Here is an 11,329-nt window from a genome sequence, read left to right as displayed (position 1 = left end):
GAGGGAGCTACTTGAGGCCTTAGCCACGCCCTCCCTGGGGCAGAGACACCTACAGCCTCGAACCCTACCCTGAGGGAGCTGCTTGCAGTCTTAAGCTGTGCCCTCCCTAGAAGACAACTATCTGCCATTCTGAGCCCCACCCTCCCCGGGGGAGCGAGCTACCTGTAGCCTTGGTCACGCCCTCCCTGGGGAGGGAGCTACTTGTGGCCTTAGCCACGCCCTCCCTGGGGCAGAGACACCTGTAACCTTAACCACGCCCTCCCTGGGGGAGAGCTACCTACAGCTTTCAGCCTCTATGATCCTTATCAGGTAGCTGAGGGCGAAAGAGGAAACTACATCTCCGGGACGATTCTCCTCTTGTCTTTCAAGGAAAGTGAAATGAGGAGAAAAAGAAAGAGCCTTGCTTTAAAGCTTGTGGGGCGGCTTGGCCCAGGTGCAGTCTAATGCCTAGAGAGACCCAGGAGGACCAGTGCTGGGAGTGCTTCAGCTGTGGGGATAGGCAGTCCCACGTTTCTCAGTTCTTTCACTGCCTGCTTGTCCAGCGCCCTGGCATCTCTCGCTCTCTCATTTCGCAGTCTGGTTTTGAGAAGTATTAAGCTTTCTTTGTTTTGTTTTTTTTCTTTTTGGTCTGTCTTAAGGATCATCAAAAGCAGAGCAGGTGAGTGAAATGGTCTGGGCTCGGAACTCCTCTGCTCACACAGCTCTGCCTATTTCTTTCACTTTCAGGAACAGGTTTCTCCTGTTCCGTGTCTAAAGGCAGAGATCTCTTGGAAGAGGGTTGGCAGAGTTTATTGCAGAGCTAGGAGGAAGTGAATGTGTCTGGCAGGTCATCCAAGCCCCTCTGCAGTCGTAGCAGCTGATGGGCACCTTTTTTTTTGCTTGCTACTTTCCCCTTTTAGCTGTGTTGGGATGTTCAACTCATGTTAAACCTTCTCTTTAAAAACGTTTTTGTTTCATTCTCATACTTTTCGATTCTTGATGGTTTTGGAGAAAAAAGTGTCTTATTTTTTTGTCTTGGTGACTTTTCATTAAAGCCTTCTGGGGATGAATCTGAACCTGCATCCCCAGCATGTTAGATTTCGGTTTCTGTGATCTGGAGTGGCTTTGCCTCCCCAGGACGAGGAAAAGCTTCTTTATCCTAGACCAGAGCATGTGGTAGTCACCTGCTCCTGCCAAACACTTTGAACTTCCCTCTGCGCCTCTCTTGATTTAATAATCATTTCTCAGCAGACCGTGCATGCTCTAAAAAGGTTTTGCTCGCTACCAATATAATCAGTCCAGCAGAAACCTCCTGAGGCCTCACAGAAATGTAATCCAGGGGCGCTAATATGTGAGACAGCAAATGCATGAGGGAGCTGTCCTGTTTCTCCTGGTATTCACCTTGCCTCCTGGCAGGAGAGAAATGCTCATCCTCCCTTACCCCTTCACCAGCCACTGGTCATCTGTCTTGTAGCAAGTACTTAATACACATTTCTGAAGCAAGTCTTCCTGCAGCTGGAGTTCACAGAGGAATCAAAGCTCACCAATGCTTCAAGTCCTTCAGACAACACATTACAGATGTAGGGAACTTCTGTCCAGGATCTCAGTCCCTGTATCAGGAGAGGGGTGCAGTGTGTCTGCACACCACAGAGGCAGGGAGCTTCTCTGCAGGAATCCAGTCCCTGTATCAGGGGGCCGGGAGCTTCTCTGCAGGAATCCAGTCCCTGTATCAGGGGGCCGGTGCAGTGTGCCTGTACACCACACAGGCAGGGAGCTTCTCTGCAGGAATCCAGTCCCTGTATCAGGGGGCCGGTGCAGTGTGCCTGCACACCACACAGGCAGGGAGCTTCTCTGCAGGAATCCAGTCCCTGTATCAGGGGGCTGGTGCAGTGTGCCTGTACACCACACAGGCAGGGAGCTTCTCTGCAGGAATCCAGTCCCTGTATCAGGAGAGGGGTGCAGTGTGCCTGCACACCACACAGGCAGGGAGCTTCTCATCCAGTCCCTGTATCAGGGGGCCGGTGCAGTGTGCCTGCACACCACACAGGCAGGGAGCTTCTCTGCAGGAATCCAGTCCCTGTATCAGGGGGCCGGTGCAGTGTGCCTGTACACCACACAGGCAGGGAGCTTCTCTGCAGGAATCCAGTCCCTGTATCAGGAGAGGGGTGCAGTGTGCCTGCACACCACACAGGCAGGGAGCTTCTCATCCAGTCCCTGTATCAGGGGGCCGGTGCAGTGTGCCTGTACACCACACAGGCAGGGAGCTTCTCTGCAGGAATCCAGTCCCTGTATCAGGAGAGGGGTGCAGTGTGCCTGCACATCACACAGGCAGGGAGCTTCTCTGCAGGAATCCAGTCCCTGTATCAGGGGGCCGGTGCAGTGTGCCTGCACACCACACAGGCAGGGAGCTTCTCTGCAGGAATCCAGTCCCTGTATCAGGAGAGGGGTGCAGTGTGCCTGCACATCACACAGGCAGGGAGCTTCTCTGCAGGAATCCAGTCCCTGTATCAGGAGAGGGGTGCAGTGTGCCTGCACACCACACAGGCAGGGAGCTTCTCATCCAGTCCCTGTATCAGGGGGCCGGTGCAGTGTGCCTGTACACCACACAGGCAGGGAGCTTCTCTGCAGGAATCCAGTCCCTGTATCAGGGGGCCGGTGCAGTGTGCCTGTACACCACACAGGCAGGGAGCTTCTCTGCAGGAATCCAGTCCCTGTATCAGGAGAGGGGTGCAGTGTGCCTGCACACCACACAGGCAGGGAGCTTCTCATCCAGTCCCTGTATCAGGGGGCCGGTGCAGTGTGCCTGTACACCACACAGGCAGGGAGCTTCTCTGCAGGAATCCAGTCCCTGTATCAGGAGAGGGGTGCAGTGTGCCTGCACATCACACAGGCAGGGAGCTTCTCTGCAGGAATCCAGTCCCTGTATCAGGAGAGGGGTGCAGTGTGCCTGCACACCACACAGGCAGGGAGCTTCTCATCCAGTCCCTGTATCAGGGGGCCGGTGCAGTGTGCCTGCACACCACACAGGCAGGGAGCTTCTCTGCAGGAATCCAGTCCCTGTATCAGGAGAGGGGTGCAGTGTGCCTGCACATCACACAGGCAGGGAGCTTCTCTGCAGGAATCCAGTCCCTGTATCAGGGGGCCGGTGCAGTGTGCCTGCACACCACACAGGCAGGGAGCTTCTCTGTAGGAATCCAGTCCCTGTATCAGGGCCCCCAGACAGAATATCTGTAATTTTACTGAGGCAGGGAATGAGCTGCTTTTGGGGACATTTGGGCAGGGATGGGATATGACTTAAAGCAACGGATTAAAGGGGTTTCCAGACTGAATGGTGGCAGAATAGAGAGAATAATGGGGGTAAGTGTATGGCTGAAGAACCACACACAATCATGGTTAGATTCAGGACAGCTATTTGTGTGGATGGATGTATTGGCTCAAATTTAGTCTATTAATATTGAATATAGTGCCAATGGGTACATTTGAAAGGTCCATACTAGGAACTCCCTGACCTAGCTGCATTTTTAGGTGCCAGGGGGATTTTTTCACCAGTTAATTGATGCAGTTAAAAGCCAATTTTTAACAGCATCAATCTTTTGAATGCCTGTCCCTTACAAGGCCTATTTTGAAAGCCACCGCCCCTGTAAATCAGCCCTCTGACAGCCTGCCCTCCATCAGTGCGGGTAATACATTAAGAGGAGGTGTGCTCGGGGCGTGTTGAGGTCAGAGCACGTGCAGTTTGCATTTTTAAATCTATGGAAAAGCGGGCACAAACATCCCCGGCAGGTTTAAAAGCCAAAGACCGGGCAGAGTTTTGCTTTGAACCTGGGGTTGGACCCAAAAGAGGAGAGCGCTCTTCCGTTATTTGTAAAAGCAGCAGCGTGGTGACGGGATACCTCCTCTTTCTCTCTGAAATATTCATTCCACATCCATGAGCAGGGGACGGCCATGCTCTCTAGATAGCCCAGGGGGGCTGCAAGCTGCTGCTTCTAGCACCCTCCCTGAGCAGTTAAGATGGATAACGTTGTCTTGGAGGTCCAGATCTGTTCTCTGCGTGCGTTTGTACAGGGCGAGCGGAGCTGGCTGAGATTACAAGCATGCCCCTGGCCTACAGAAGCTTGGCAATCATCATCATCATCATTATTTATTTGGGATTTAGCTAATGTCTTTTCAGTGGTAGCTCAAGGCAAGTCACATTCAGGTAGTGTAGATATTTCCCTGACCCACAGGCCTTTCTCCCATTGAGGGGTCGATGCAATATGGCGCGCGGTATTGCTCATATCCACCTGGCATTTACGTGCGATGAGCGCGATTGGCTCCGCGTGCGTTTTGGATGCGCTAGACTAACACCCGCTGCAAAAAAAAAAAAGGGATTAGTGCATCCAAGCGCACGCATAGCTAATAGCGCTCGTCGCATGTAAGTGCTATGTAAATGAGGCTATTAACCCCAAGGCAGGAAAATGCCGGTCGCCCATCGCACCCTTTTTAATGTGGCAAATTTAATGGCAGCGTTTAAAGTCATACTGCAAGCCAAGAGCTCAAGTAACCAACAAATACTACTACTTTCTTTGGTTCCTCCTACTTAGTATGGTCGCGATACTAAGATCTACTGCTTGCAATGACTAAAACTTATTAAAGAATGAAAAGCTGGATGAAAAAAACTTGGGGTGGCACACAATACCTGCGCTCCAGGCTGTGCATAGTGTGTGTATCGTGCCGGGAAATTAGCGAGCGTCCATTTTCCTAACCCGCGCACAGCCACGTCTCCTGGGCGCCCGAGGCTTTTGAGTGCCAGGGACGCAGAATTCATCCCTAGCGCGGCAGCTCATTAGAATATTGCATCGCTGGCCCAGGAGAGGCGGATGGGCGCGCGTTGGGAAAAACGGGCGCCCGGCTTGGATGCCCGTTTTTACGGGGCGTGGCATTGCATTGGCCCCTCTGTGTCTGGGAGAAAAAAAGCTCAGTAAATCAGGCCTTCCTGAAGCACTGGAGGGTGAAGGGACTTGCTCAAGGTCCCAAGGAGCATTAGCGGGATTTGAACTCCAATGTTTTGGGTTTTTTTTGGCTCTCAGCCAACTGTGCCAACTAGTAGGCTGCCCTTCCGCTCATGGGGGTTACTAGGCAGCCTCCAGCATTCTGGGTGGCATTAGGCATTCAGAGTCTCTGCCATAGCAGCCACCTCCTTCACTGGGTCCAGGGATGGTTATTTGTGTGTAAAAGTGGGCTTTGGCGGTCTCTGTCAGTGCCTAGTAATAGGGGCAGCTCGCTCCCGGTTTCTGCTGCAATCTTTCACTCTCTCTTTTTATGCCAGTCACAAACTTGTTTGGCCTCTCTCTCTTTGCCTCCACCCTGATGTTGCCCCATTGCTCTCGCTGTCTTTGCAGGTCGCCAGCCATGTGGTGGGGGAGGGGTTCAGCGGTCCTGCTAATACTGGAGATCTTGGCGACTGGCACGCACATCCTGGCTTCTAGGGATCCGGCTGCCCCCAGTAAGGCGGAGGAAGAAGGTAGGGCCCAAGGCATTCTCCCCTATTTCCGGTCTGCCCGAGGGCATTCCCACTTTTCTCTGACTGACAAGAGGGGACGAGCATAAAGCCTTGGAAATGACACGAGCACGTTCTGTGATACCCTGCCTCCCAAAGTTACACTGAACGAGGAATGGGTCTACCTTAAAACTCTCCCTTAACAACAGGCAGAGTCCTTCATTCCTAACGATACTCTATTCCACCAAATATCTATATCTGACATACAAATATGAAACTGCTGACTTAAATTCCAGGTGCCCTGGAAAGCTGTAGACCATGGGGTATCCCAGATAACCACTGCTGTGTGATATGGCGCTGATATCCTTCTAGATGAGTGATGACAATTGGACTGGCTGCCACTGGCCTGATTCTACAGGCCTTTCGGATGTATCTTGCCTGTACATATTTGATTCCTATTCTATATAGGGTGAGCAAATCTTTTAAGCCGCAGCTCAAAAGCTATTGCATTCATGCTATTGGTTGGGGCCGATGGATTACTATGCATTTACATATGTGAAGGGCATTCACCAAGTAGCCACACTGCCAACCAGTCCCCATTTTGTTTATCTTCAGTAAGCTCAGACACACACACACGGGCACAGAAAGGCAGACTACCCATACCCAGACACAGAGAGAGAAACTTACCCAGAATGATGGAAAGCAAAATAGACACCCAGACAAACAGCCAGACACAGAGACCCCCACCCCCAGACAGATACACACCCCCACCACAGGTAGACACAGATAGAGACAGGAAGACACACAGACAGAAACATGCCTAGACACCCCACACCCAGACTGACAAACAGCCAGACACACAGAGAGAGACAGGAAGACACACAGACAGAAACATGCCTAGACACCCCACACTCAGACACAGCCAGAAACATACCCAGACTGACAAACAGCCAGACACAGACAGAAACATACCCAGACACCCCACAGCCAGACACAGACAGAAACATACCCAGACACCACACAGACAGAAACATACCCAGACACCACACAGACAGAAACATACCCAGACACCCCACAGCCAGACTGACAAACAGCCAGACACAGACAGAAACATACCCAGACACCCCACAGCCAGACTGACAAACAGCCAGACACAGACAGAAACATACCCAGACACCCCACACCCAGACTGACAAACAGCCAGACACGGACGGAAACATACCCAGACACCCCACAGCCAGACACGGACGGAAACATACCCAGACACCCCACAGCCAGACACGGACGGAAACATACCCAGACACCCCACAGCCAGACACGGACGGAAACATACCCAGACTGACAAACAGCCAGACTCGGACGGAAACATACCCAGACTGACAAACAGCCAGACTCGGACGGAAACATACCCAGACACCCCACAGCCAGACTCGGACGGAAACATACCCAGACACCCCACAGCCAGACTCGGACGGAAACATACCCAGACACCCCACAGCCAGACTCGGACGGAAACATACCCAGACACTCCACAGCCAGACACGGACGGAAACATACCCAGACTGACAAACAGCCAGACTCGGACGGAAACATACCCAGACACCGCACAGCCAGACTCGGACGGAAACATACCCAGACAGATATGCACCCCCACCACAGGCAGACAAGTCACACCAAAATGGTAAAGTCTGGAAAAGTGTTTGAAATACTAAGCTCCCAGCTAAATGTTTTTTATGGAGCTGAGAAAAACTTCATCCAACCCTGTCTCCCTTTTTTTTGTTTGCTTTTTTTTTACTGTTTTCAATCATTTTCTCTCTAGTTTTGTATTTGTCCGAGTTGGCTCCTCTTATTTTATCATGTTTTGATTTGCATTTAAACTTTTTTTCCCACTTTTTCCCTCTCTTCGCCCTTCCCACTCCCCCCCCCCCCCCCCCCCCAATGGGCAACAGCTGTGATCTCTCGCAGCAGCAGGAAAGTCCTCGCAGGCTGAGGGCCGAGGGTGGCAGTGACCACTCCCCTGTCCAGCTCCTCTCCCCGGCCCGCCGTGTCACCACGTTCACTTGCAGCACGGCCCCCCTGATGTAGATTGTTCCTCTAACATGCACTCTGGTGCTTCATTCACCAAGGGTCGGCCTTATTACCATTTACGTTTCCGTATTTGGATTTGATTATGGATGCTTTTAAATGCAAACTGCCTTCAACTACATTAGGAATCGGTGGCATATAAGAACATGGTAAATAAAAGGCCACCTTCCAAAGAGTTGAGCTTTCTAACCTTGGGAATTTGGCATCTAACCTTGGGGAAATTGAGCCCCTTTCAAGGCAGACCAGAGCTGAGGACCTAAAGGATGAGTAGCTATGAGAGAAGGGGGCTAGTTGGCACCTAGCACAGATGATCAGCAGTAGATACCTAACTTGCATGTCAATATTTAGCTGAAGATCTTCCTAAGCTTAGGCACCTAGGTGAAGCACTGAGCTTTTTTTTTTTTTTTTTTCCACAAAACTAAACCCTAAGAGGACAATTAGGGACAGTAAGTGGCCTGGTAAATTGGCCCGTGCATTGCAGAGAGGCATTCCTGGAGGGGGTGCGGAGTTTCAGGGCGATTTTCCACGCTGTGTGCGCCATTTTGTCTCCGCTTCGCCTTCCGCGTAGTACCCGAATGCTTGGGCTGCCCACGCTGCACCTGCTGGGGTCCAAGGGGACGCAGGGAGGGTCGTGTCCCTTTCGTCTTCCTCTGCAGCGAGGGGGGGGGCTGTGGTGAGGATAAGCCTAAAACAGGGCTGTGAATTCAGTATTAACGATACGAAGACGGCCCGCGCAAAGACACTGGAAGCAGTAGGTGGCGGGGACCTGGCGAACGTGGGCTGCTGTGCTCCGCCCTGCAATTTATTAACGTAATACCAGAACAAGTTGCACATAATTTTGCCAAAGTAATTAAGCTGCAAAAGAGGGCAAGGTCACTTGGTCGCAGGCATAGGGAAGCCTTGGGAGAGGGGTTGGACGAGGAAAGCCCCATTCTGTGGAATTCATTACCCGATTCTCTCCGTCTTATGTCTTCCACACAACAATTTAAGAAAACATTAAAAACTTACTTATTTCAGAAAGCTTACAACACACTGATCAATTCTCAAACATAAATTTCAACGTTCATAACAGCACTCTTACATTTTTATTACTGTTCCCCTCTCATTTAATTCATTTTACAGAATTCAAAAGATTATGAAGGCACTATATTTGGTCTGTTACTGTTTGGTTGAACTTTATGTATTTTATTTTGTTTTTAATTAATTTTTAATTCTGTTTTTTATGTATATTTATTGTTAACCGTTTTGATTAATCCTCAAATTGTAAAAGCGGTATATAAACATTTTTAAATAAATAAAATAAATAAATAAATAAATACTTTGCTGCAGGGACTCTCCCCCAGCAGCCTTAGGTTTTCAAAGGCAAACTCCGGGCGACATTTCCCCTTGAAAATGAGCCTGCAGGTCTGCGGGTGCCAAGCCCCCATGGATGCGCGAGCTCCCCCACCCCCCACACCAAGGTCAGAAAAATAAAATGCATTCCTCAACAGCACATGAGAAAGTGACGTCTGGATAATTCCTTGCCCCTTGCTCCCTTTTCCCTCAGTTTTCCTAAACGAGTGGGCGGCGCACAGATTCCTGGGCCGCAAGCTGCTCTACAACCACTGGGACTTCGAGCTCTTTGTTCCAGACAACCTGGAACGAGAGTGCCAGGAAGAGGTGTGCAACTACGAGGAGGCCCGCGAGTGTTTCGAGGATGACCAGGCCACGGTGAGTGCGAGCCACGGGAGCAGCAGACTGCTAGGCAAGGAGACAGACTGGGACAGCGGGTCAGAGCGCCCCGGCACAGGAGGTTTCTAGCAGGCATTCCCAAACGGGGACGTAACTTGTGCATAGAAACTTACACGCAAAGACATCCATATTCAAAAGCATTTAACCAGATCATGTGTGAGTTGGCCAGCTAAATGATGACTTTTGAATATCCAAGGCATTTACATAGATGAATTTTAGCTAGATAACAAATTATCTGGCTACAATTTATCCAGATAAAAAAAGGCATTCTGGGGCATTCTGAGTCAGAGCTAAATTATCTGGCTAAAGTACCCTGATTACTTTAGTTGGTGTGGATGGGAAGACTAGATGGCACATAGGGCGTCTTCTGCTGTCACAGTTATATGTTTCTTAGGTGTGAGGGGTAAAGCCTGGGATAAGCACAGAGGATGCTTAGGTGTGAGGGGTAAAGCCCGGGATAAGCACAGAGGATGCTTAGGTGTGAGGGGTAAAGCCCGGGATAAGCACAGAGGATGCTTAGGTGTGAGGGGGTAAAGCCTGGGAGAAGCACAGAGGATGCTTAGGTGTGAGGGTAAAGCCTGGGAGAAGCACAGAGGATGCTTAGGTGTGATGGGGTAAAGCCTGGGATAAGCACAGAGGATGCTTAGGTGTGAGGGGTAAAGCTTGGGATAAGCACAGAGGATGCTTAGGTGTGAGGGGTAAAGCCTGGGATAAGCACAGAGGATGCTTAGGTGTGAGGGTAAAGCCTGGGATAAGCACAGAGGATGCTTAAGTGTGAGGGTAAAGCCTGGGATAAGCACACAGGATGCTTAGGTGTGAGGGGTAAAGCCTGGGATAAGCACACAGGATGCTTAGGTGTGAGGGGTAAAGCCTGGGATAAGCACAGAGGACGCTTAGGTGTGAGGGGTAAAGCCTGGGATAAGCACAGAGGACGCTTAGGTGTGAGGGATAAAGCCTGGGATAAGCACAGAGGATGCTTAGGTGTGAGGGATAAAGCCTGGGATAAGCACAGAGGATGCTTAGGTGTGAGGGATAAAGCCTGGGATAAGCACAGAGGATGCTTAAGTGTGAGGGTAAAGCCTGGGATAAGCACAGAGGATGCTTAGGTGTGAGGGGTAAAGCCTGGGATAAGCACACAGGATGCTTAGGTGTGAGGGGTAAAGCCTGGGATAAGCACACAGGATGCTTAGGTGTGAGGGGTAAAGCCTGGGATAAGCACAGAGGATGCTTAGGTGTGAGGGTAAAGCCTGGGATAAGCACAGAGGATGCTTAGGTGTGAGGGTAAAGCCTGGGATAAGCACAGAGGATGCTTAGGTGTGAGGGTAAAGCCTGGGATAAGCAGAGAGGATGCTTAGCAAATTTTGGGCATGCTTGGGATGACTATTGAGGGTGGCAATGGTGAAAGTGGTGAGAGATCAGGTAACAGAGCAGAAGGGTGCAGGTTTGGCAGGGGATGGAGGTAAGGGTTTAAGCTTGTGATGGGTTGCATATGGGAATGTATATGTTCCTATACTCAAAGTAGAAGAATCTGGACTCGGCAGATTGGATGTCCCAATACTTCTGGAAGGAAAAGTGTCAGAGAAAAAACGTGCAAGCACAAACTTGCACACAAGTGCTGGAAGCCCTTTTTCCCCCAGGCCTAAACGTCCCACAGCACATTTGTAGGCACTGGGCTTGGGGTGGGGGGCGATTTGTGCAGTGTTCGCGAGCACTTTTCATCCTGTTCCACGCGCGACCCAACGATGAGAAACTGGCATGTCTAGGAGCTGTTCTGCGTCCCTGACCTAAGTGTGCCTCTTGGGGCCCGGAACCTCCTGCCCACTTTTATCCGGGCGGAGGAGACCGCGTTCCCTCGGTAAAGGGCTTTGAAAGTGTTCTCTGGACTTTATGGGTAGCGGGTTCTTGTTTTCCTTCCAGAAGCTGTGCTTTTTCAAATAAGCAAACCCATCAGCATTTGAACTTGCCCTAAACCTGGCCCGTGGAGTCGCATTTCCCGTCCATTCCAATTTCCTCCTAGTGCACAGCCCCCTCTCTCCAAGCCCCTGCCCAGCAGAG

The 11,329-nt window shown here is 50.9% G+C and overlaps 1 protein-coding gene across 1 annotated transcript in view; it reads left to right on the top strand.

Moving 5' to 3' along the window:
- The first annotated feature begins 99 nt into the window (after positions 1 to 99).
- PRRG2 (proline rich and Gla domain 2) overlaps positions 100 to 11,329 on the top strand; it is a 29,198-nt gene continuing 17,968 nt past the window's right edge. Inside the window, exons 1-3 of the mRNA XM_029584692.1 lie at positions 100 to 658; positions 5,361 to 5,482; positions 9,090 to 9,253. Coding sequence (XP_029440552.1) covers positions 5,371 to 5,482; positions 9,090 to 9,253 — 276 coding nt within the window. The 5' untranslated portion in view covers positions 100 to 658; positions 5,361 to 5,370. The remainder of the gene's footprint in view (positions 659 to 5,360; positions 5,483 to 9,089; positions 9,254 to 11,329) is intronic.

The sequence above is a fragment of the Rhinatrema bivittatum genome, chromosome 19 (genome assembly GCF_901001135.1).
Source record: "Rhinatrema bivittatum chromosome 19, aRhiBiv1.1, whole genome shotgun sequence".
Lineage (NCBI taxonomy): Eukaryota > Metazoa > Chordata > Amphibia > Gymnophiona > Rhinatrematidae > Rhinatrema > Rhinatrema bivittatum.
This window is presented reverse-complemented; position numbering and strand designations above follow the sequence as displayed.